At 47.7% G+C, this 24,911-nt stretch overlaps 2 protein-coding genes across 2 annotated transcripts; both read left to right on the top strand.

Moving 5' to 3' along the window:
- Window positions 1-2,399: 2,399 nt before the first annotated feature.
- LOC311123684 (pyruvate kinase PKM-like) lies at window positions 2,400-16,162 on the top strand. The gene is made up of 11 exons (XM_084197929.1): window positions 2,400-2,593; window positions 3,371-3,462; window positions 3,713-3,844; window positions 4,737-4,923; window positions 5,146-5,419; window positions 7,458-7,608; window positions 8,176-8,328; window positions 8,846-9,012; window positions 9,466-9,532; window positions 9,725-9,839; window positions 15,772-16,162. The coding sequence occupies exons 1-11, from the start codon at window positions 2,455-2,457 to the stop codon at window positions 15,876-15,878; spliced, it is 1,584 nt and encodes a 527-aa protein (XP_084054055.1). The 5' UTR covers window positions 2,400-2,454; the 3' UTR covers window positions 15,879-16,162.
- A 3,049-nt stretch (window positions 16,163-19,211) lies between these two features.
- LOC311123685 (potassium/sodium hyperpolarization-activated cyclic nucleotide-gated channel 2-like) lies at window positions 19,212-19,589 on the top strand. The gene is made up of 2 exons (XM_084197930.1): window positions 19,212-19,439; window positions 19,472-19,589. The coding sequence occupies exons 1-2, from the start codon at window positions 19,231-19,233 to the stop codon at window positions 19,512-19,514; spliced, it is 252 nt and encodes an 83-aa protein (XP_084054056.1). The 5' UTR covers window positions 19,212-19,230; the 3' UTR covers window positions 19,515-19,589.
- The last annotated feature ends 5,322 nt before the right edge of the window (window positions 19,590-24,911 follow it).

The raw sequence follows: 24,911 nt of genomic DNA, 5'->3' as shown, positions 1-24,911 counted from the left end.
AGAGACAGAATAACAACAAAGAAATCCAGAAAAACGCATGTCAAAATGTTATAAATTGATTTGCATTTTAATGAGGGAAATAAGTATTTGACCCCTCTGCAAAACATGACTTAGTACTTGGTGGCAAAACCCTTGTTGGCAATCATAGAGGTCAGACGTTTCTTGTAGTTGGCCACCAGGTTTGCACACATCTCAGGAGGGATTTTGTCCCACTCCTCTTTGCAGATCTTCTCCAAGTCATTAAGGTTTAGAGCCTGACATTTGGCAACTCGAACCTTCAGCTCCCTCCACAGATTTTCTATGGGATTAAGGTCTGGAGACTGGCTAGGCCACTCCAGGACCTTAATGTGCTTCTTCTTGAGCCACTCCTTTGTTGCCTTGGCCGTTTGTTTTGGGTCATTGTCATGCTGGAATACCCATCCACAACCCATTTTCAATGCCCTGGCTGAGGGAAGGAGGTTCTGACCCAAGATTTGACTGTACATGGCCCCGTCCATCGTCCCTTTGATGAGGTGAAGTTGTCCTGTCCCCTTAGCAGAAAAACACCCCCAAAGCATAATGTTTCCACCTCCATGTTTGACGGTGGGGATGGTGTTCTTAGGGTCATAGGCAGCATTCCTCCTCCTCCAAACACAGCGAGTTGAGTTGATGCCAAAGGGCTCGATTTTGGTCTCATCTGACCACAACACTTTCACCCAGTTCTCCTCTGAATCAATCAGAGGTTCATTGGCAAACTTCAGATGGCCCTGTATATGTGCTTTCTTGAGCAGGGGGACCTTGCGGGCGCTGCAGGATTTCAGTCCTTCACGGCGTAGTGTGTTACCAATTGTTTTCTTGGTGACTATGGTCCCAGCTGCCTTGAGATCATTGACAAGATCCTCCCGTGTAGTTCTGGGCTGATTCCTCACCGTTCTCATGATCATTGCAACTCCACGAGGTGAGATCTTGCATGGAGCCCCAGGCCGAGGGAGATTGACAGTTCTTTTGTGTTTCTTCCATTTGCGAATAATCGCACCAACTGTTGTCACCTTCTCACCAAGCTGCTTGGCGATGGTCTTGTAGCCCATTCCAGCCTTGTGTAGGTCTACAATCTTGTCCCTGAGATCCTTGGAGAGCTCTTTGGTCTTGGCCATGGTGGAGAGTTTGGAATCTGATTGATTGATTGCTTCTGTGGACAGGTGTCTTTTATACAGGTAACAAGCTGAGATTAGGAGCACTCCCTTTAAGAGTGTGCTCCTAATCTCAGCTCGTTACCTGTATAAAAGACACCTGGGAGCCAGAAATCTTTCTGATTGAGAGGGGGTCAAATACTTATTTCCCTCATTAAAATGCAAATCAATTTATAACATTTTGTTGTTGTTATTCTGTCTCTAACTGTTCAAATAAACCTACCATTAAAATTATAGACTGATCATTTCTTTGTCAGTGGGCAAACCTACAAAATCAGCATGGGATCAAATACTTTTTTCCCTCACTGTATATATATATATATATATATATATATATATATATATGTTGTTTGTATGCGTTGGTCTTTATAAATTATTTATTTGCATGTGCTGGGCTTTAGCTGAGATTATTCGTTACAGAGAGTCAAGTATATATATATATATATATTCATTACATGTTACATGTTTTTAATGGATGGATTGCATTTCTATAGTCCCATAACTCACCCAGATCTCAAAGCACTTGACCTTGAACTCACCTCCCTCACCACCAGTCTAGAGCAACACCAATTAGGATCTCGATTCAATACGTAGCTCTGAAGACCTGCGCAACAGCGCCATAGAAATGGAAAGGCAGGGTTTCTGCGTTCGCGGAGATTCATTCACAGTAAACGCTATATATGTCGGCTCAATCAGAGATGATCTTGACATTTAAATCGCCCTACAGCGCTGATCTTTAGTGCTATGGATCGAATGGAGCCCCTATTACTGTACTGTATGTTTTGTTTATAAAGACACCAGCACCCAGACAGACTGCGCATCTGGTGTGTTTAGTCTATTAAAACAGACCACAAATTACAACCATCTGTCAGATTGCTTCTTGTCTCCAGAATGTCACGATTTCCATGTCAGGTTGTAAATGTCATGTAGTGGCAAGTCACAGCATCTGTCCTGTATGGCAGTATGTTACATTTCACGTGACGTTACCCCCCTCCCCACACACACACACCCTCTCTTGAATGTCACTGTTCAGAATGCTGCATGTTAACCTCTCTCTCAATTAAATCTCAATTCAAAGGGCTTGGCATGGGAAACATGTTTACATTGCCAAAGCAAGTGGAATAGACAATAAACAAAAAAGGAAATAAACAATCAGAAATGAACAGGCTTTACAAAAGTTTTAAAAGAATATAGACATTTCTCTCTCTCTCTCTCTCTCTCTCTCTCTCTGTCTCTGTCTCTCTCGCTCTCTCTCTCAGCTCGTATAAGGCGTTACTCTGACGTCATGCCCCTCCCAGACTCCTTCATCCAGAAGCAGCAGCTGGACGCCAGCATGGCCGACACCTTCCTGGAACACCTGTGTCTGCTGGACATCGACCAAGAGCCAATCACAGCCCGCAACACCAGCATCATCTGCACCATCGGTGAGTTAAATAACCAATCATCTGCACCACATGTCAAAACTCACGGAGGGCTGAGTGTCTGCGGGTTTTCGCTCCACCCTTGTACTTGATGGATGAATTAAGGTCACTAATTATTAAGGAACTCCCCTCACCTGGTTGTCTAGGTATTAATTGAAAGGAAAAAACACCCCTGATCTACATCATTGGTGAGTTAAATAACCAATCAGCTAGACCATCGGTGAGTTAAATAACCAATCATCTGCACCATCAGTGAGTTAAATAACCTTTTGTTTTGTGTAGCTTATGTTGGTAGTCCTATGTGGCTCAGTTGGTAGAGCATGGCGCTTGCAACGCCAGGGTTGTGAGTTTCGATTTGCACAGGGAACATGTACAAAAAAGTGTGAGAATCTATGCACTCACTACTATAAGTCTCTCTGGATAAGAGTGCCTGCTAAATGCAGGTACAGTATAGGTAGACCCTCTGATTCATTCATTATGGCTGTGCAGAGTGGACTATATGGGCTAGGGGTTAGAGCTCAGCAGATCTAGGTTGGTGTGTTGTTGGCTGGCAAGCTGGGTATTGGCTGGGTGTTGGTGATTGACATCCCACTGACTGCACTGTTGATGATGTATCAGAGTGGATTGATTGAAAGCTGACTGACCAATGAACTGCTGGACAACCCATGGTCTTTGTTTTATCTTTTTCTCTTGTTCGCTCTCTCTCTCTCTCTCTCTCTCTCTCTCTCTCTCTCTCTCTCTCTCTCTCTCTCTCTCTCTCTCTCTCTCTCTCTCTCTCAGGTCCTGCATCTCGCTCCATCCCCAAACTGCAGGAGATGGTGAAGGCAGGAATGAACATCGCTCGACTCAACTTCTCTCATGGCTCTCACGAGGTGTGTTTGTCTCTGTCATAACCTGTCTTGCAAGTAATCACTCATCTGACACAACTGTCAATCCCATCATATCAGTTTAGTAACAGCTATTCTCTCTCTCTGTCTCTCTCTCTCTCTCTCTCTCTCTCTCTCTCTCTCTCTCTCTCTCTCTCTCTCTCTCTCTCTCTCTCTCTCTCTCTCTCTCTCTCTCTCTCTCTCTCTCTCACTCTCTCTCACTCTATATCTCTCTCTCCCTATCTCCCTCCTTCAGTACCATGGTGAGACCATCAAGAACATCCGGGAGGCGGTCGAGACCATAACCACTGACCCCTTATATTACAGGCCGGTAGCCATCGCCTTGGATACCAAAGGCCCCGAGATACGCACAGGCCTGGTCCGAGGGGTAAACCAGCATTTCATCACTACTTACCATTCTATCCAATGGGATTACATTCCCTACAGCCAGACTGGTCAGTTATCCAGTTTAGGGTGAGGGTCAACAGACCAGGAGAGTGTGACAAGTGTTGACTGACCATGCTAGTTGTTTTGGTGGTTTTCTATCCTGGACACAGACTCAGATTATGCAACAGTATCAACAGTAGTGAGAAAGATGCCTTCTCAGCATCAGAACAGGACAAGTGTTTGGGCACCAGAGGAGGCTGGTGGGAGGATTTATAGGACAGGCTCATTGTAATGGCTGGAATGGAATCAATGGAACGGTATCAAACACATCAAACATATGGAAACCACATGTTTGGCTCCGTTCCATTTATCTCATTTCAGCCATTACGATGAGCCCGTCCTCCTATAGCTCCTCCCACCAGCCTCCTCTGTTGGGCACTGATCTGTTTGTAATAGCACTGGTCCTGCCAATGGAAAGTTCAATATCCTTTAGAAATAATAAAAACCTAGCTTATTGTCTGCTACATGGTTCTACATGTGAGGAAGATAAGGCAATGTCCAGCCTGTGTGTGTGTGTGTGTCTGTGTGTGTGTGTGTGTGTGTGTGTGTGTGTGTGTGTGTGTGTGTGCATGCGTGCCTGCGAGTGTGTGCGCGCATGCGTGTGCATGCTCATCTGCCTGCCATTACTTACTAACACTGACTTTGCTGATAGTTGGTTTATTGAGGAAAGGTTGTACTTACTATATGACTGTGATATATATATATGGTTGTCTGACCTAGCTATCTTAAGATGGATGCACTAACTGTGTGGCTCTGGATAAGAGAGTCTGCTAAATGACTGAAATGTAAAAGTTAAGATGTGTGTATTATTCTGTGTGTCTCTGTGTGTGCAGACTGCAGAGCAGGAGGTGGAGCTGGAGCGTGGGGCCAGTGTGCGTGTGGTGACAGGGGAGGGGGACAGGGACAGTACGGATGGGAACGTGATCTGGGTGGACTACCCCAAACTGCCTCAGGTTCTGGACAAGGGAGGGAGGATCTACATCGACGACGGACTCATCGGACTAAAAGTTCTGGAGACAGGTAACACATATAACACACACACACACAAACATACAGCCCGTAAACACAATACTGGAGATACAATGTAGGTCACACGCATGCATGATCATACTGCTGGAGATACGTAAAGACAAGCCATAATCAGCTACATGTGTAAACAAGGAAACATTCTCTACTTCTGTCTCATGATCTGTTCATCTTATTCCTCCCTTCCTTCCTTCTCTCCCTCTCTCCTCTCTCCAGGTCCAGACTGGGTGGAGGCGCAGGTAGAGAGTGGCGGTGTTCTGGGCAGCCGTAAAGGTGTCAACCTGCCAGGGTGTGACCTGGTGGACATGCCCGCTGTGAGTGAACGTGATGAGGGGGACCTGAGGTTCGGCGTGGCCCAGGGGGTGGACATGGTTTTCGCCAGCTTCATCCGCTGTGCCCAGGACGTCAGGGAGGTCCGACGGGCCCTGGGGGCCTTCGGAAAGGACATCAAAGTGGTCAGCAAGGTGGAGAGTCGCCAGGGAGTACAGAAGTGAGTGTCTGTGGAGGAGAAGAGAGAGCGGAAGAGACACACATCCATGCACACACACACACATACAGAGTCAACAACATGAATAGAATACCCTTCATTGAATGAGTAGCTTTACAGTCTCAGATTTACACATGAACAGCACGTATGTTCAGCCTCAGTAGATGGATAGCCTGCTGTCAATACCTGCCGTTGACCTTGGAACCACATGACTCATTCAGTATCCACTCACAGTGGATTTGTGTGGATGACCATTCTCTAACAATAAGATTCTATAGTCTACAGTACAACAGTAAGACATACAGTATGTGGACACCCCTTCAAATTAGTGGATTCGGCTATTTCAGCCACACCCGTTGCTGACAGGTGTATAAAATTGAGCACACCGCCATGCAATCTCCATAGACAAACATTGGCAGTAGGATTGCCTTACTGGAGAGCTCAGTGACTTTCAACGTGGCACCGTCATAGGATGCCACATTTCCAATAAGTCAGTTCGTAAAATTCAGCCCTGCTAGAGCTGCCCTGGTCAACTGTAAGTGCTGTTATTGTGAAGTGGAAGCGTCTAGGAGCAAGAACGGGACTGCCGAGTGCTGAAGCACGTAGCGCATCAACATCGTCTGTCCTCGGTTTCAACACTCACTACCGGGTTCCAAACTGCCTCTGGAAGCAACGTCTGCACAAGATCTGTTCGTCGGGAGCTTGATTAAATGGGTTTCCATGGCCGAGCAGCCGCACACAAGCCTAAGATCACCATGCGCAATGCCAAGCGTCAGCTGGAGTGGTGTAAAGCTTGCCGCCATTGGACTCTGGAGCAGTGGAAACGCGTTCTCTGGAGTGATGAATCACGCTTCACCATCTGGCAGTCCGACAGACGAATCTGGGTTTGGTGGCTGCCAGGAGAACGCTACCTGCCAGAATGCATAGTGCCAACTGTAAAGTTTGGTGGAGGAGGAATAATGGTCTGGGGCTGTTTTTCATGGTTTGGGCTAGGCCCCTTAGTTCCAGTGAAGGGAAATCTTACTGCTACAGCATACAATGACATTCTAGACGATTCTGAGCTTCCAACTTTGTGGCAACAGTTTGGGGAAGGCCCTTTTCTGTTTCAGCATGACAATGCCCCCATGCACAAAGCGAGGTTCATACAGAAATGGTTTGTTGAGATCGGTGTGGAAGAACTTGACTGGCCTGCTTAGAGCCCTGACCTCAACCCCATCAAACACCTTTGAGATGAATTGGAACGCCGACTGCGAGCCAGCCCTAATCGCCCAACATCAGTACCCGACCTCACTAATGCTCTTGTGGCTGAATGGAAACAAGTCCCTGCAGCAACGTTCCAACATCTAGTGGAAAGCCTTCCCAGAAGAGTGGAGACTGTTATAGCATCAAAGGGGGGACCAACTCCATATTAATTGCCATGATTTTGGAATTAGATGTTCGACGAGCAGGTGTCCACATACTTTTGCTAATGTAGTGTATGTAGTGGTAGAGTAGTGGTGTAATAATGTGTTTGTATGATGCACTGTTTTTTTTTAATGGTGATGTAATTTCCTTCATGTTGTTTGGACCCAGGAAGAGTAGCTGCTGCCTTGGCAGGAACTACTGGGGATCCTTAATAAATCCATATAAAGCCACTCTGCAGTATCGTGACCACGGAATTAAATAGAACATTATATTGTATCTCTACTATCATAACAGACACATTACCTTTGACAGCAATGGTGATGTTTAACCACATGTCACTGATAACCACATGTCTGGATGTTATAGATCTATAATCACACTGATGGCTGACAGCAGAGTGATGGATGAGGATGTGTCAGAGCTATATAGAATCTGGATGTTATATATCTATGATACATCACCCATAAGTCATGTCTCCATTTCTCCTTCCTCCTCCTACCCTTTCTCACCCTCCCTCCCTCTCTCTCCTCCCTCTCTCATCATACCCTTCACCTGCCCTCTCATCCTTTCTTCCTCCCTTTAATTCTCACCCTCCCTCCCTATCTCTCTCCTCCCTCCCTCCCTCCCTCGCTCTCAGTTTCTTGGAGATCCTGGCAGAGAGTGATGGGGTGATGGTTGCCAGGGGCGACCTGGGCATAGAGATCCCTGCAGAGAAAGTCTTCATCGCTCAGAAGATGATGATTGGACGCTGCAACTCCGCTGGCAAGCCTGTCATCTGTGCCACACAGGTCAGAGGACACACACACACACACACACATACACTCCTGGAGCCATGTTGAGTCAGGGTGTTGTATGGTACAGCTCTTGACTCAGAGTGACAGCGTTATAGCAGGTTTGCTTTAAAAGGCCAAAATGCACACATGCACATGCAGACACACACACACACACACACACACACACACACACACACACACACACACATCAATACTTCAGGGCATAAAGAGCAGGACATACACATGCAGTTGGATGTGTTACGCAGGATATTAGCAACAGGACACAAAATATAATGATGATAAGATAGATACTCTCTCTCACGCACATGCACACACACACACACACACACACACACATAGACATGGACACACACACTCCTCGGTCTCACGTTTTCTCTGTCTCCTTCACATTGACTCATATGGCTAGACTCTGTGTGGAGTCTCACTAATATCAATAACCATCCCTCCCCATCACTCTACCCATTATTTTCTCAGTGTCTTCTCTCATGTTGCCCTGTCCCTTGTGTGCTGATGGGTGTGACGTCGGTAACGTCGGTAACGGTGTGTGTGTGTGTGTCGTAGATGTTGGAGAGCATGGTAGCCCACCCCAGGCCTACACGTGCGGAGGGCAGTGACGTAGCTAACGCAGTGTTGGATGGAGCCGACTGTGTGATGCTCTCTGGAGAGACGGCTAAAGGACTGTTCCCTGTCGAGGCTGTGGCCATGATGCACTTGGTCAGTGTGTGGAGAGTAGAAAGTCCATTCTATTAAATAATAATTTGGTGGGTGCTTATATTTAAAAAAAAAATTTACAAAAATGTATGCACTCACTAACTGTAAGTCGCTCTGGATAAGAGCGTCTGCTAAATGACTAAAATGTCAAAGTATTATACATGTGGAAATGTTATTTTTGACATATCCCAACTCCCACTGAGACACCCTCAGAGAGTGGGGTCACTGCCAACCATTTTCAATGGCGACCCTGGAGCAATTAAGGTTAAGTGCCTTGCTCAAGGGCACAGCTACATATTTTTCACTTTTTTATGCTCGGGTATTCAAACTAGCGACCTTTCGGTTACTGGCCCAGCGCTCTAACCGTTAGGCTACCTGCCACCTGACAAATATGGAGAGTTGGGCTGTAGGACACTTTCAAGGAATCAAAATGTCTGATAAACTTAGATTTTACGGTGACCTATCCCTTGAACTATTCCCCCTTCATCTCTGTCACACACCACACCACACACACCTACAGATCTGCAGGGAGGCGGAGGCGGCCATCTTCCAACAGCAGTTGTTTGAGGAGCTCCGTCGTCTGACCCCTCTGTCCAATGACCCTACTGAGGTCACTGCTATAGGAGCTGTAGAGTCCTCCTTCAAATGCTGTGCTGGAGCCATCATAGTACTCACTACTACTGGCAGGTATGCTATTACACACAGTCTTGCGCAGCTAACCTTGTCGGGACATACAATTCAGTCCCATTCAAAATCCTATTTTCCCTAACCCTAACCAGTACCCTTACCCTAACCCTAACTTTAACCCTAACCCTAACCTTAACCCAAAAACCTAACCTTAACCCTAAACCTAACCCTAGCGCCTAACTCTAAACCTAATTCTAACCCTAACACTAATTCTAACCTTAACCCTAAACCCCCTAGAAATAGCATTTGACCTTGTGGGGACCAACAAAGTGTCCCCAGTTGGTCACATTTTTCTTGGTTTACTATACTTGTGGAGACTTCTGGTCCCCACAAGAATAGTTAAACACGTCCACACACACACACACACACACGTACTGTACATGCAAACACACACATGCTCACTAACTCCAACCCTCTGGCTTTCTGCTCGTTCTATTCCTCTCTCTCTCCCAGGTCAGCCCAGCTCCTGTCCCGGTATCGCCCACGCTGTCCCATCGTCGCGGTAACAAGAAGTCCTCAGGTGAGATAGAATACTGGCCCACTCTACGAGTCACAACCCCTAAGGTTAGGTTTAGGATTGTTGTTTGAATGTATATGTGGTTGTAACCTGTAGAGTGGGGCTGTTACCTGCCTCCCTCAGGGTAAAGGTAAAGGCTGTTAGTAGTGGTGGTGTGATGCGGTATGTGTGTGTGTGTGTGTGTTCTGTCCCCAGGTGGCACGTCAAGCCCAGCTGCTGAGGGGTGTGTTCCCAGTGCTGTTCCACCCCCTCCCTGCCCCCGTCTGGGCTGACGATGTAGACAACAGAGTCAACTTTGGCTTGAACATAGGTCTGTGTGTGTGTGTGTGTGTGTGTGTGTGTGTGTGTGTGTGTGTGTGTGTGTGTGTGTGAGAGAGAGAGAGAGAATCTTTATTGGGTCTGGGAGCCCACCACACAATAAATACTCATACAAAACCGTAGTTACACATCAATTAAAAACACAACTCCAATTCCTCCTCCACAGTAACTAAACACAACAGCCTCTGAATACCCCATATACTCATAAAAAGATAAATATTGTTGACAAGTTTATAATAGGCAAACTCAACCCTTATTCTCGCTGCCAACATTCCCTCCAGCATTCCCACCACATCCACAGACCCCTGTCCCCGAATACTGTTCTTTCGGGTCTTCCATATCGCTAATTCTGCTGCCCCTAACACAAAATTAAGCAACACAACTACACCTTTTTGGCTAAACCTGTACTTTGGCCCAAATATATACAGTTGAGAAGAGAACCTCTCCCAACGTTGAGAACCAATTAGTGATCAGGTCAATCATCCCGACCAACCTAGGACACTAAAAACAGATGTGCCAGAGTTTCAGACTCAGAATGGACACTTCTCCCCAACAGTAGGATCCAGGTGTACCAGATGCATGTTGGTGGCTATGGCTCCATGTATTATCCTCCATTGGAGGTCAGCTGTCCTCTTATTAATAGGCAGTTTGTATAATGATCGCCAACAGCCTTTTGGGGAGGCACCTGGACCAAGCACACCCGCCCACCTCGTCGATTTTACCCCTTCCACGGAAGAGGCATGGGACACCTTTACACATATTCTGTACATGGCCTTCTTTCCCAGCTCCTTGAACTCCCCCAGCTCCGGGGTATCAAAGGAAAGCAGCATCCCCACGTCCTCCTCGAATGCCCCCGCCGCAGCACTAACAATCAGTGCAGGGAACACATAATCCAGACCCTCCTTCCACCGATCAGAATTGGAAGTGTCAGTCACATACTGCAGATGAAGTACTGGCAAGGAGTCACAGACCTCAGCGACGACCTTCCTCAGTAGGCGAGACGATCGGATCCCCGCTCTTTCTCCCAGCTCCTCCAACGACCTATTCCTGTTCCGCATGAGATGACCCAGCTTAGTACACCCCACGCCTAACAGGCATGAACGTAGGCTAGCTGAACCCAGAACACGGGACTGGATGGCAGTGTTATGAAAAAGAGGCTCTTCAAAAAGCCACATCCCTGGTGGCGTGCAGGCCTTACGGGACTTGACCAGAACTCTCCGAGCCTGCATAACAGACTCACAGCTTTAAGAGGAAAAGGTGCTTGTCTAATCCCAAACAGCCTGCTCTCCTCATCAATGTGTAGGCTGTGTCAACCCAGCTAGAACCGTCACTGTACAACAGTCTCTGTGCTGCTTGAAGCCGGAAAGCCATGATCCTGGAAGAAATGTCCACCAGGCCTTGCCCACCCTCGTGCAGTGGCAAGTACAGGGCTGAAGCTTTAATCCAATGTTGTCCAGACCAGAAGAAATTGACAAGGGTCCTCTGAAGCTCTTGTATCAGACCCTTTGGTGGCTGCAAAATCATTAGTCTGTGCCACAGGGTAGAGGCAGCAAGATTATTAGCTACCAGTACACTTACCCTATAAGACAGCTGGGGCAGCACCCATTTCCATCTTGACAGTTTGGCACACACTTTCTCCACTACACCCTCCCAGTTCTTTTTCTGAAAGACATCGGAGCCTAGAAAAACCCCCAAAGTCTTCATCCCATCTCTGCCCCACTGAAGCCCCCCTGGTAACCGTGGAGCGGACCCCATCTGAAGCTGGCCTGCCCACAGCGCTTCACTCTTTCCCCAATTGACTCTAGCTGAGGAGGCCCCCTCATACACCTTTAAAGCGTTTGAGAGAACTTTAACATCCTCACCCCCTGTAATAAAAACTGTCACGTCATCTAAATACGCAGACAGTGCTATCGTGGGACCCTTCATAACCCCTGGCACAGAGAAACCAGTAAGCCTCGCTCTTAAAAAACAAAGCATTGGTTCAATCGCCAGACTATATAACTGCCCTGAAATTGGGCATCCCTGCCTGATGCCCCTTTGGACAGGGATGGGGCAACTCAAACCACCCCCCACCTTCACCATACACGAGGCCCCAGCATACAGTAAATTCATCCAAGACAAAAAAACATCCCCAAACCCAAAGGCTTTCATTGTTTTAAACAAGTACTGGTGGTCCACACGATCAAAAGCCTTCTCCTGATCCAAAGAAAGTAAACCCACATTTACATCAGACAGTTTACAAATGTCTAAAACATCTCTTATTAGAAACAAGTTGTCAACAATAGAGCGATCAGGTACACAGTAGGACTGGTCCTTGTGGACCAACAATCCCAGATACTCTTTCAACCTGTTTGAGAGACATTTAGAAACAATTTTATATTCTGCACACAGCAAAGCAACAGGTCTCCAATTTTTTATGAGAGCCAAATCCCCCTTTTTTGGCAACAGTGAAAGTACCGCACGTTGACAAGATACAGGAAGAGAGCCCTCATGAAAAGATTCACACACCACTTCAATCCTCCCCAATAGGCCCCCAAAAGTGCTTATAAAACTCAGATGGTAAACCATCAATGCCAGGGGCTCGGCCTGTTGAGAGCTGCATAACTGCTGTGGACAGCTCTTGCAGTGTAATGTCAGAGTCCAATGCGACTCTTTGCTCAGGTCCCAATTGAGGAAGACCGTGTAACAACTGTTCAGTACACAGAGAGTCACAATCCTCCGCCTTATAGAGGGTAGAATAGAAATCCACGGCATGTTGACGCATTTCACTGTCATCCGTGGTCACCTTCCCATCAGGGAGACGAAGGCAGACCATCTGTTTACGTTGCAATGTCGACTGTCCTAGGTTTTTTTTATTTTATAAAGCACTAGGAGCATCCATATCCTTGAGGGAAGCGAAACGAGCCCTAATCAAGGCACCCTTCACTCTTTCATGCAGAAACGACCTCAGTTCATGTTTCTTGTCCTGTAAGTTCATGACTAGTCCGGGGTCATTCTGAGTGATCAACTTCAATTCAATAGATTTGATGTCCTGTTCAAGGGCCCTGATAGTCTCTTTAACTTCAATTCGAGACAGAGCAGTATACTGTTGACAAAATAATCGTATTTGGGCCTTCCCAACCTCCCACCATTGTCTCAAGGACTCAAAATTCCCTTTTGTAACCCTCCATTTTTCCCTTCATTAACTTTCAGCCATGTGTACTGCCTAACTTTTGCATTCCTTACTCTCCACACATCAGAAAGCTCAAACTCAGTTAACAGACCAGACAGGCAAGTGGCTGACCGCAGGTGAGGTTCTTCAGCGGTGCGATCAACAGTAAAATCCACTGTACAGTTCCAGTCCCCCCCTAAAACCATACACCCCTCTTGGTCACACTGTCTTAAGGTTTCCTTTATTTTATCAAAACCAACAATACGCTCTGTACCCTCATTAGGAGCATAAACATTCAAAAAAACAAACAAAAACCCCATAACATCCACCTTGACCAATAAAACCCGACCTTTGACAATCTCTGTTGTAGATACCACAGTCACCCCTAAGCCTGAAGAAAACAAGATTGCCACCCCAGCACTGAAATTAGTACCATGACTGAGTATATGCTGCCCCTCCCACCTTTTTTTCCTCATCACTATGTGTCTCCTGTAGGAAAACTACATTAAGCCTTTTCTGTTGTATTACTTCTAATACCCAAGCCCTCTTATTCCTGTCCCTTCCTCCATTAATATTGAGAGAACCTACCCTTAGTACCTCCATATAGAAAATAAAAAGGAAAAGCAGAAGAAACCACAGAGAAACCAGACAAAGAGAATAGAACACCCTATGAGGCATAATCATCATCATTATTTAAATTTTCTCTTAACCTGACCACGTTTCCCACCACCTTTTGCTGCTGCAACAGCAGTAACACATTTCCTCAAGCGAAACCGCTTCTTCTCACTCAACTGGTCTAACCCCACCGTCTTCTGTAACATCACAGCTGACCTCACAAACTTATCAACATCAAAATAATCTGCCAATTTGACAGATTTCCCAAAAGTCTGATCAAGAAACCCATTTACCTCCTCTAGATCGTAAATTGAGTCCTCACCAGCTGATATCGTATCAAGAGCGATATCCATATTCTTCTCCTGATCCTCCTCAACTGAGGCCACAGACCACTGACTCCCCTGTACCACATCCCTTTCAACACTTCCCACTTGCACCCCATCACTCGTACCAGGCATCTCCTCCACTACCTGGGAGACTAGCCCCACCTGAACCCCATTACTCGTAGTGGGCATCTCCTCCACTACCTGGGAACCTAGCTCCACATGAACCCCCCCCCTGTACCCCAGCACTCATAGTGGGCATCTCCTCCACTACCTGGGAGATTAGCTCCACATGAACCCTCTCCTGTAACCCATTACTTGTAGTGGGCATCTCCTCCACTACCTGGGAGATTAGCTCCACATGAACCCTCTCCTGTAACCCATTACTTGTAGTGGGCATCTCCTCCACTACCTGGGAGATTAGCTCCACATGTACCCTCTCCTGTACCCCAGCACTCGTACTGGGCACCTCCTCACCAGTCTGAGGAAATGGCCCTTCAGATCCATCCTTACCTTCTACAACAATATTTTTCTGCTGCATAACATTTCCCTCTGGTACAAGTTGCAACTCTGTGCCCTCAACACGGACAACTTGTTCCTCAGCAACAGATGCTTGTGGCTGCTCTACCGCTGTCAGCCCACCTCTCCCTACATCAGTGGGCCCAGGCATTACGAGGACCACCTGCGCCCCTCCCTCTGCCTTCTCCCTTTTCGGGCAAGCATGTCGCTTATGACCAACATCCCCACACTCAAAACACTACCCGTACTAGCATAAGCCATATACAGTCTATTGTCATACTTGACTTTAAACGCTAACTCCAAAGTCTGCTCCGGTGAGTCCAAAAACATAAACACCTGTCGCCGAAACGACATAACCTGTTTCAACGCCGGGTGTTTGCAACCCAATGGGACAATCTTAATTGAACTTGCAAACTTCCCAAAGCGCAATAACTCTCGCTCCAATAGCTCATTTGGAATAAACGGCGGTACATTTGAAATCGTTACCCTTGTTGACGGAGAAAAAAGCGGCGTAACTTGAATAAACATTCCTTTAAGAAGTACGCCATGCTCAACCATACAATCAACAAGGCGCTCTTCTTTAAGAAATACCACCACCGCTTTATTAATCCGTGACGCATAAGCAACATTCTCATATCCTACCTTCTCTCCTACGGCGACCAGAACCTCCTCCACCGTGACAGTAGCTTCAGTAACACACCTAAATCCGTGCCGAAGTGACAGGGACGGCGTCCCCATTCGGGCCGCCATCCCCACCAAAATCAGCGTAATTTCGACACGAAAAACAATATACTTAATTCTACCACAACAAGAAAATATAAATAATAACCTTAATCATGCATAGAAGAAAAAAAGGATATCACCAAGAAAAGGAAAACCCAGGATATCTAACTCTACACAACACTCGCACTTAGCACTCACTCAAACAATTCCCAGCATGCACCAAACACTCCCAGCATGGAGAGAGAGAGAGTATGTTTAGTGTCATATGGATTTTATTCACGTCTCTTTTCACTATCTCACCGTCTGCATCCCCTTTCCACCATCCCTCACTGTGTCTGTCCCCCCTTCCACCATCCCTCACTGTCTGCCTCCCCCTCCCACACTCCCTCACTGTGTCTGCCTCCCCCTCCCACCCTCCCTCACTGTGTCTGCCTCCCCCTCCCACCATCCCTCACTGTGTCTGCCTCCCCCTCCCACCCTCCCTCACTGTGTCTGCCTCCCCCTCCCACCATCCCTCACTGTGTCTGCCTCCCGCCACCAACCCTTCCTCTCGGTGTCTGCCTTCTCCTCCCACCCTCCCTCACTGTGTGTAGGAAAGGCCAGGGGCTTCTTCAAGACAGGTGACATGGTGATTGTGGTGACCGGCTGGATTCCTGGTTCTGGTCACACTAACATCATGAGGGCGGTCCACGTGCCCTAAACACTCTGCTCCTATTGGACACTACCACTGACTGACAGACAGACCCACCAATCCGAAGTGGCACACACTAACTGGAATGCTAACTACATAGATAGCATAGAACTAGAATACATTTCCTTTATGAGGGGATGAAGTACATAACAGTTTAGAGATTACGATGATAAAGTTAATATTTTTCATTAAAATTTACCTTAATGTAGTCTTAATGTTTTTGTGTTTATTAATTTCTGTCTTGGAAGCACTGCCTCTCTCCAAATAAAGCTTGGAGCGTAGCCTCAGCATAATATGGCGTGAGGTCTGTTTTTTTCTCTCTCTATCTTTCTCTCTCTCTCTGACTCTCTGGCTCTCTCGCTCTTTCGCTCTCTCTCTCTCTCTCTCGCTCTCTCTCTCTCTCTCCCTGCGACGCCTGTATGTTCAGTGTGCATGGTCCCCATCCATCATATCATTTTTTATATAATTTGAGAAACAAATAATGAACTGCAATTAAGCCATTTCAGTTGCCAGTTATTGTGGCCGTTGTCAGTCATATGCTGTGTGGAAATAGATAAGGCTTATCTCTGTCGCCGTGGCTGGTGGAGATATTCGGTTTGACCGATGCCATTAGATGCTGAGTTTTCTGAGGCGCTCCAGCCCTGTCATTTTATTCTACCAACAGAGATGACCCAGATCCGCGTTCACAGCGACTACCCATAAACTAATTAACTGTCTCTCTTCTGTTTATTATCTCCTCTCCCTTGGTTCTGTGTGTCCCTTTTCTTACTCTTGCTCTGCTGATCCTTTTTATATTGTATTTTTTGAAAAGTTTTTTTGTATTATTTTTAATAATTTTTCAATTTCGTGATATCCAATTGGTAGTCACAGTCTTGTCCTTAAAGGAAAATTCCACTAAAAATTGTCGTTTTGCATCATATGATGCATTTTTCATCATCATGAGGATGTGGCAAGTTACACTTTTCTTTTTGACAGTCCTACATCTTGAAAATGTGATTTCTGACATGCAGAACATTTTGGGACTATCAACAATGGACTAATAATAAATAAATAAAAAGTGTCCTTTAACGCCCCCCCCCCTCTCTCTCTCTCTCTCTCTTTCTCTTTATTTCCCTCCCTCGCGCAATTCCCGGGTTGTATTGGGGTGGATGACGCGGGAGCCATACCTTCGCTGTGTGCTTCTCGCGCTGGCTGGGCATGCGGCCTGGGGAAGGAAGGATGATGGGTTTGCGGCTGCCATGGCAACAAGCCGATTAGATTCAGACCTTTGTGTGTATTTATTTATTTAATATTTCAGTTGCGTGAGTGCCTGAGAGGTGATGGGCGTTTTGGAAGTCAGCATGCAATCGGAATCAGAATATTAAGACTGGTGTCGCGTTCCTTTTGAATTATGATTGGGCATAAAATAGCCTATTTAAATATTTGGCTATATATTTTTTTAACATTTTAGTCATTTAGCAGACGCTCTTATCCAGAGTGACTTACAGTTAGTGAGTGCATACATTTTTTCATACTGGCCCCTCGTGGGAATATATACCTTCTCAAGCTCAACAAGTTATTTAGGTTGGAACAGGACTTCATGGATCTAATTCATTCAAGCGCACTTTTTTCCTTGCATGGTTTTATTCATCAAGATTCATTAAAAAAAAGTCAATGAAACGGAGGTTTTAATAATCGTGAATTAATAGGATGTCCTCCAAAGATGTCGCTGTAACAGTCCAAGGATGACATTGGGAGTGACTGGAGAAGTGGAAGAGGAGGGGAAACGCGTCTGAAATAGCAGAGCATTTATCCGGGCGGGTTTGGAGACGTCACATATTCTGCATTTGCCCAGGTTGTCTGTTCTGTTTGTGTGTTTCAGAACTGGATTGCTGACATCAAATTAACCGAAAAGAACCCTGATGCTGACTCTAACAGCTTGCCTTGTTTTGCGTACCCGGGCAAAGAGAATATTCTCTGGTGTTAGGCGCGTGTGGGTGATAATTCAGGCTAAATTGGGGGTACGACCACGTGTATTTGCACTCATACTTATTTTCGTATCTTTGTGTGTCTATCTGTCTGTGCGTGTTTCTGTATGAGAGCGTGCGTCAGGATAAATCAGCGCGCGGGTGAGTCAGACTGTGCTAGTGTCTGTGTGTGTCTCGTGCCCGTTTGTGTCTGTTAAAACAAACCGATCCGTGCTGATGAGGCTCACGTGTACTTGTCATTCATAGGTAGCCAACCACCCAAAACTATAACCTCTCATTCACCGTTAAGATGAACTCTTACAGAATACTACCATATGTCGATGAGAGCAAGAGGGAGACATATCCTTGACAACCAGAGAGGGAGTGTCAAAGAGCGACCTGCGTCATTATTCCTGAGAGAGAGACCGGGAATTCGGTGCCAATATGCCCGGCGTTGAAACGCTGAGGGCGGCAGTAGATAGGAGACGGTGGGCCTCGGGCGGAGAGCACCGTTCCAAGGACATGGGAGGAGAAGAAGAGCTCGATGAGGAAAAGGGAGCTCGATGAGGAAAAGGGAGCTGGGGAAAGGAGGCGATAAGAGAAAGCACTGTCGTCATATTTTTGGAGTGAGAGATCTATTGTCGTTTTTAAGTGGCCATCACCAAGGTGAGGATGCACAGATCAGTGGAGCCAGGGCTGAGGTGTGAGCTGTCTGTTCTGGCACTATGGTGAGGAGACAGATAACTACAAGCCATTGGAGACTTAAAACGTGAGGTCAACTATTTTATCACCACCTTTCTCTTTCCCCAGTCTTAGGCAGTAGCCTTTTATTATGCTCCTAGTTGAACATTGACAGGATATCTTGTCCCGTTTTGACAATCTGTTTCCGGAGTGAGAGTGACAGGTTATATTGACCTCCCTTTGCCCCCCTTCTCCCTGGTTAGGGGATGGATGGGGTGGCGGGAGGTGTTGGGCCCCCTGGCGGGGGTGAGGGTCGGCCGGGTCGTAGTGGAGGAGACTCTAAGAGGTGCAGTAAGGGCAGCCTGCCCTCCCCAGGGTACCGCCTCTCCCAGGCCTCTCTGGAGGGTGACAGGTCAGGGGTTGAGGGGTCTGGTTCCGGAGGGGGGCGACGGCGCCTCTCCATCTTGAGCGCCACCAGAGACGGCCTCCCCTTCCGTTCAGCTGGCACCCCGACCACCCCTGTCCCCCTGCCCCCTCCTCCAGCCCCCTCCTTCTGCTCTGCCCAGCAGCGTTCTGTTGGCTTCGCCTCGTCACGCGCCGCCCTCGCCTCCACTTCCTCCTCCACCGGCACCGGAGTGGTCGTCGTAGCGATGGGCCCGGAAACCACGACGACCACAGCTTGTAACACTGTGGCGGGCACGCCGGAGATGGGGAGTCTGTCTGGGACGGGGGGCATGGGGGGGTTTGGGATGGGTCTGGATGGGGAGGACTACAGCTACTCCAACCAGTCCACCTTCATCCAGAGACAGTTTGGAGCCATGCTGCAGCCGGGGGTCAACAAGTTCAGCCTGCGCATGTTTGGGTCCCACAAGGCCGTGGCCATGGAGCAGGAGAGACTCAAGTCAGCAGGGGAGTGGATCATACACCCCTACAGCGATTTCAGGTACGCACCATACACCCCTAGAGTGATTTCAGGTACGCACCATACACCCCTAGGAAATGGGGTGAGGGGCAGTGAGGGAGGGGAAAATATCATACACTCTGACAGCCACTTCAGGTCCGTACAGATACATAAATAAATAATAAGCCATTTAGCAGATGCTTTTATCCAAAGCAACTTACAGTCATGCGTGCATACATGCGTGCATACATTTTTACGTAGGGGGAGTGAGGGAGGGGAGAAGGAGTCTGGGTGTCTTTGAATGGGAGGGAGAAAAGAGGTGAAAGACTCAGTGGGGCCATGACCCAGAGGGAGAATATTTCCATCCTCCTTCAGGTAAGAAAGAGAGGGAAGGAAGGAAGAGAGAAGAGGGAAAGAGAGGAGTGTGGTCAGGAGATGGAGAATGGATGAATGGATGGACAAAGGGATGGTCAGAGGGAGAGAGAGATGTGTTGAGGATATATAGGACAGTGTAGGGAACAGGTCAGACAGAGTGTGGGTGAAATACCCTTACAGCAACATCACTTCAGTAACCACAACACTATGGATAGAGGAAGAGAGAAGAGGGAGGGAGGGAAAGAGAGAGGGGGAGAGAAAGAGGTGTGAAAGACAGGGCAGCGTAGAGGTCCCTCCTATCAAACCTCATGTAGGCTACCCATGTAGGCTACTCCAGTCCATCCATATCAATGAATAAAGGCTGTATCTTCATTTGACCTCTAGAGCCTCATCTCCTTGTGTCCTTTCCTTTCCCTCATAACCACTGAAGAGACTTGATGAGGTTTCCACAGTCTATCAAGTCTTTCAGACCACTGAAGGAGAGAGGGTGAGAAGGGGAAGCTATTGGGATGTACCCTGAGAGGAAAGACAGAGGGAGAGATGAAGGGAGAGATGAAGGGAGAGATGAAGGGAGAGATGGGACGTGCAGGCTGGCTGGTAGTGAGCTGATGATAAAGTTGGGGAACATCCTTTAGGAACGTCCTTGTTACTAAGTTAGTAGCAGCTCCTTAGAATAGAGAGAGAGAGAGAGAGAGAGGATTTGTGAATAGAGGGAGAAATGAAGGAAGGGAATCAGCCTCACTGCAGATATGAAAGACAGGACAAAAGGTGGAGAGGGAGGTTGAGTAGATGATAGGCAGATAGAGGAGAATGACAGAATGTTTAATAGAGAGGGAGGGAGGGAGGGAGGGAGAGAGGGAGGGAGGGAGGGAGGGAGGGAGAGACAGCGAGGGGGAGAGAGAGAGGGAGGGAGGGAGGGAGAGACAGCGAGGGGGAGAGAGAGAGGGAGGGAGGGAGAGACAGGGAGGGGGAGAGAGGGAGGGAGAGACAGGGAGGGGGAGAGAGGGAGGGAGAGACAAGGAGGGGAGAGAGGGAGGGAGAGACAGGGAGGGGGAGAGAGGGAGGGAGATACAGGGAGGGGGAGAGAGGGAAGGAGGGGGAGAGAGAGAGAGGGGAGGGAGGGAGGGAGAGGGAGAGTGGGAGGGAGAGACAGGGAAGGGAGAGAGGGAGGGAGGGGGAGAGAGGGAGAGAGGGAGGGGAGAGACAGGGAGGGGGAGAGAGGGAGGGAGGGAGGGAGAGACAGGGAGGGGGAGAGAGAGAGGGAGGGAGGGAGAGACAGGGAGGGGGAGAGAGGGAGGGAGAGACAGGGAGGGGGAGAGAGGGAGGGAGAGACAAGGAGGGGAGAGAGGGAGGGAGAGACAGGGAGGGGGAGAGAGGGAGGGAGATACAGGGAGGGGGAGAGAGGGAAGGAGGGGGAGAGAGAGAGAGGGGAGGGAGGGAGGGAGGAGGAGAGAGGGAGGGAGGGAGAGGGAGAGGGAGAGTGGGAGGGAGAGACAGGGAAGGGAGAGAGGGAGGGAGGGGGAGAGAGAGAGGGAGGGAGGGGGAGAGAGGGAGAGAGGGAGGGTGAGACAGGGAGGGAGAGACAGGGAGGGGGAGAGAGAGGGAAGGAAGGGGAGAGAGAGGGGGGAGGGAGAGAGGGAGTGAGGGGGAGAGTGGGAGGGAGAGACAGGGGGGAGAGAGAGGGAGGGAGGGGGAGAGAGAGGGAGGGGAGAGTGGGAGGGAGAGACAGGGAAGGGAGAGAGGGAGGGAGGGAGGGAGGGGGAGAGAGAGAGGGAGGGAGGGGGAGAGAGACAGGGAAGGGAGAGAGGGAGGGTGAGACAGGGAGGGGGAGAGAGGGAGGGAGAGACAGGGAGGGGGAGAGAGAGGGAAGGAGGGGGAGAGAGAGGGGGGAGGGAGTGAGGGGGAGAGTGGGAGGGAGAGACAGGGGGAGAGAGGGAGAGAGGGGGTGAGTGGGAGGGAGAGACAGGGAAGGGAGGGAGGGAGGGAGTGGGAGAGAGAGGGAAGGGAGAGAGGGAGGGAGGGGGAGAGAGACAGGGAAGGGAGAGAGGGAGGGAGAGACAGGGAAGGGTGAGAGGGATGGAGGGGGAGAGAGCGGGAGGGAGGGGGGGAGAGACAGGGAAGGGGGAGAGGGAGGGAGGGGGAGCGAGAGAGGTAGGGGGAGAGAGACAGGGAAGGGAGGGGGAGGGTGGGAGGGGGTGAGGGAGGGAGGGAGGGAGGGAGGGGGAGAGAGAGAGAGGGAGGGAGGGAGGGAAGGGGAGAGAGGGAAGGGAGAGAGAGGGAGGGGGAGAGAGAGAGGGGGAGACAGGGAGGGGGGAGAGACGGAGGGGAGAGAGGTAGGGGAGAGGGAGGAGGAGAGAGGGGGGAGAGGGGGGGGGAGGGGGGAGAGGAACGGGAGAGAGGGGGGAGGTGGAGAGAAAGGGAGGGGGAGAGAGAGGAACGGGAGAGAGAGAGAGATACTTTCTTTGAAGGTGTGGTTTTAGCCTGTTGCTGTTTCCTGTCTAGTTTTTTTTTACTGTAGTTTCGTAGCCCTTTCTTGCAGTCAAGTGACCAAGTGGCTTCATGGGTGGAATGTTATTCATATTTAATAAACATTATTTCAAAAAAGCAGCTGAAAATCCGGTGTCTCTATGTCAAACGGTTTTGTTATATTTCAGTCTTCTGTAATGTATATAAAATGTAATATTGGGATGCAAACTCAAAATGGAATACATTTCAACTCTATATCTGACATGGTACAGGTGTCTTCTTTTTCTAAGCCCATAACCATGTGTGTGAGGTGTATACTTTTGTTTCAAAGTAGATTTGTTTGACTACCAAGAAACACTCTGTGTGACCCTGATTTAGCCCACTGCAGTAAGGTTAATTGAACCAATTTGATAGAGGACATAATGAGACTTGATTACCACGCATGCATGCACACAACACACACACACACACACATGCACACACACACCACACGCACACACTGCCTGTTCTCTGTGTGAAATATCTGTGATGTAAATTGTCACTGTGCTTGCCCATAAAAGTCAATCACACATAAGCCCTGTTTATACCTGCCGCTAACATGCGTCCTTTGTCCTGATGTTGACCTGGTCTTGTTCGTTTACACTTGGAAGATCTGATTACGATCAGATCACAATGTGTCTTTTAATCGTCTACACCTGTCTAAAACTGTGGACATAATAAGAATGTGGAAAAGATGGGGACAAAGGACGCATGTTAGCACTTGACTAACCTGTACCTCCACACATTGACTCGGTACCGGTACCCCCTGTATATAGCCTCATTATAGTTATTTTATTGTGTTACTTTCATTTTTTAAATTTTTACTTTAGTTTATTTTGTAAATATATTCTTAACTCTATTTCTTGAACTGCATTGTTGGTTAAGGGCTTGTAAGGAAGCATTTTATGGTAAGGTCTACACCTGTTCTAGTCGGTGCATGTGACAAATACAATTTGATTTTTGATTTGATATAGACAGGTTTTTAAATGGAGGCTTGCTGGGCTGGCCGTGTGTGTGTGGTCTTGTGCGTGAACCCAACACAGCGCCCCCTGCTGGCTATTTATTGACAGTTTTAGAATCACAAATCTTTATAGAGGAAACTGTCACATTGACACAGTCCTTAGAATGAGGTGAGATGATCCTTAAAATTAAATGTCTTTAACTTCAGGCAATGGATGTCTGTGAACATTTCATGATGTTGAAATCACTTCAGGGAATTAGATGGGAAATTATCTGGTGGTTGCTAGCATTGGGTGTGTTTTGAAACGTTTTTAAAACACTTTGCAGACTGATGGATAATCGACCACCTGTCGAGTGGTTGCTGGATGTATGGGTGTCTGTGTGGAGAGAGAGACAGAGTAGTAATCTCCAGACAGGCTTCAGAAACAATGGATGACTTGATCCCCCAGGCTTCTGGCCCACTTTAGTTCCGCCAGCCTCAATCGAACGCACACACACACACACACACACTTGAACACACACACGAACACACAAACACACACACACACACGAACACTCACACACATATGAACACACACACACTAACACGCACACAAACACTCACACACATATGAACACACACACATTAACACGCACGAACAAACACACACACACACATTCTCTCTTTTTTTTCTCTCTCATACTCAGAGATCAGTCTCACCTGTCCCTCTTCTGGTTCCAGTCAGGTGATGGAGGGAGGGAGGGAGATGGAGGGATGAGGGATGTATAGAGGAGAGGTTTAGAGAATTGGATATCCTCCCTCTGCAGTTTTTTACAATCACTTTGGCACTAATTTCAGAACCTTGACGTCATTTTTCAAAACTCTAGACACAAAACGGTCATCACTTGTAACACAGGCTGTCCAATGTTCAAAACATTGCATTGTGCATTCATATCTTTAAAGAAATCTTGCACATGCACAATCATTGGTTCAAAAAACAAATTTATTGTGAAATACCAATGAAACGTTAATTTAGATCACCCACACACAAGCAACCGATAGTTTCACTATGTCATTGTTCGTACAATCATTAAATATTGTAGTACAAAATAGGTGATACATGTTTCATTATGGTACTACATGTAAATACATCCCTGTAAAAGTACTGCAGTAGTAGAGAGAAGACTACAGACACAGTGGAATCAAGTCTGAAATATATTGATGAAAAACAATACAGTACTGTAAAACATCAAATGCAGTGTTCCTCAACTTGCTTGTACTGTAAAAAGCTAAACATAGGAGTGATTACTGTACTTCTACATTTTCATCAACTCTGTCTTGTGGATTTGGCCACAGGTTCTCATCTACATCACAATGGATGTTTTCATTAGCCAAACATCTTGGAAAAAACCTTCGGGCATGGCGAATCCAGGCCTGACACTGGTCTGCCGTGATGTCATTGCATGCGTCATCCAAGGCCTGGAGAAGAGTGACTTGTTCATGAGGGCGCCTATCATAAACCTTCCATCTCCATGTGGAGAAAAATTCCTCAATCGGGTTAAGGAAAGGAGAGTATGGGGGTAAATACAGGGTGGTAAATTGTGCATGGGCCTGAAACCATGCTTGCACCATATGATCATGGTGGAACCTGACATTATCCCACACAATGACATAGGTCACGCCATCAGCTCTAC

The sequence above is a fragment of the Coregonus lavaretus genome, assembly GCF_964263955.1.
Source record: "Coregonus lavaretus genome assembly, contig: HAP1_SCAFFOLD_5822, whole genome shotgun sequence".
NCBI lineage: Eukaryota > Metazoa > Chordata > Actinopteri > Salmoniformes > Salmonidae > Coregonus > Coregonus lavaretus.
Note: the sequence above shows the minus strand (reverse complement) of the source record. Positions and strands in the feature narration are given on the sequence as shown.

Coding starts and splice junctions, on each gene's coding strand:
- LOC311123684 (XM_084197929.1), top strand. CDS start 2,455: ATGCCCCTCCCAGACTCCTTCATCCAGAAGCAGCAGCTGGACGCCAGC. Junction 5,420..7,457: donor AGTCGCCAGGGAGTACAGAA/GTGAGTGTCTGT, acceptor CCTCGCTCTCAG/TTTCTTGGAGATCCTGGCAG. Junction 9,013..9,465: donor GTACTCACTACTACTGGCAG/GTATGCTATTAC, acceptor TCTCTCTCCCAG/GTCAGCCCAGCTCCTGTCCC.
- LOC311123685 (XM_084197930.1), top strand. CDS start 19,231: ATGGGGGGGTTTGGGATGGGTCTGGATGGGGAGGACTACAGCTACTCC. Junction 19,440..19,471: donor CACCCCTACAGCGATTTCAG/GTACGCACCATA, acceptor GAGTGATTTCAG/GTACGCACCATACACCCCTA.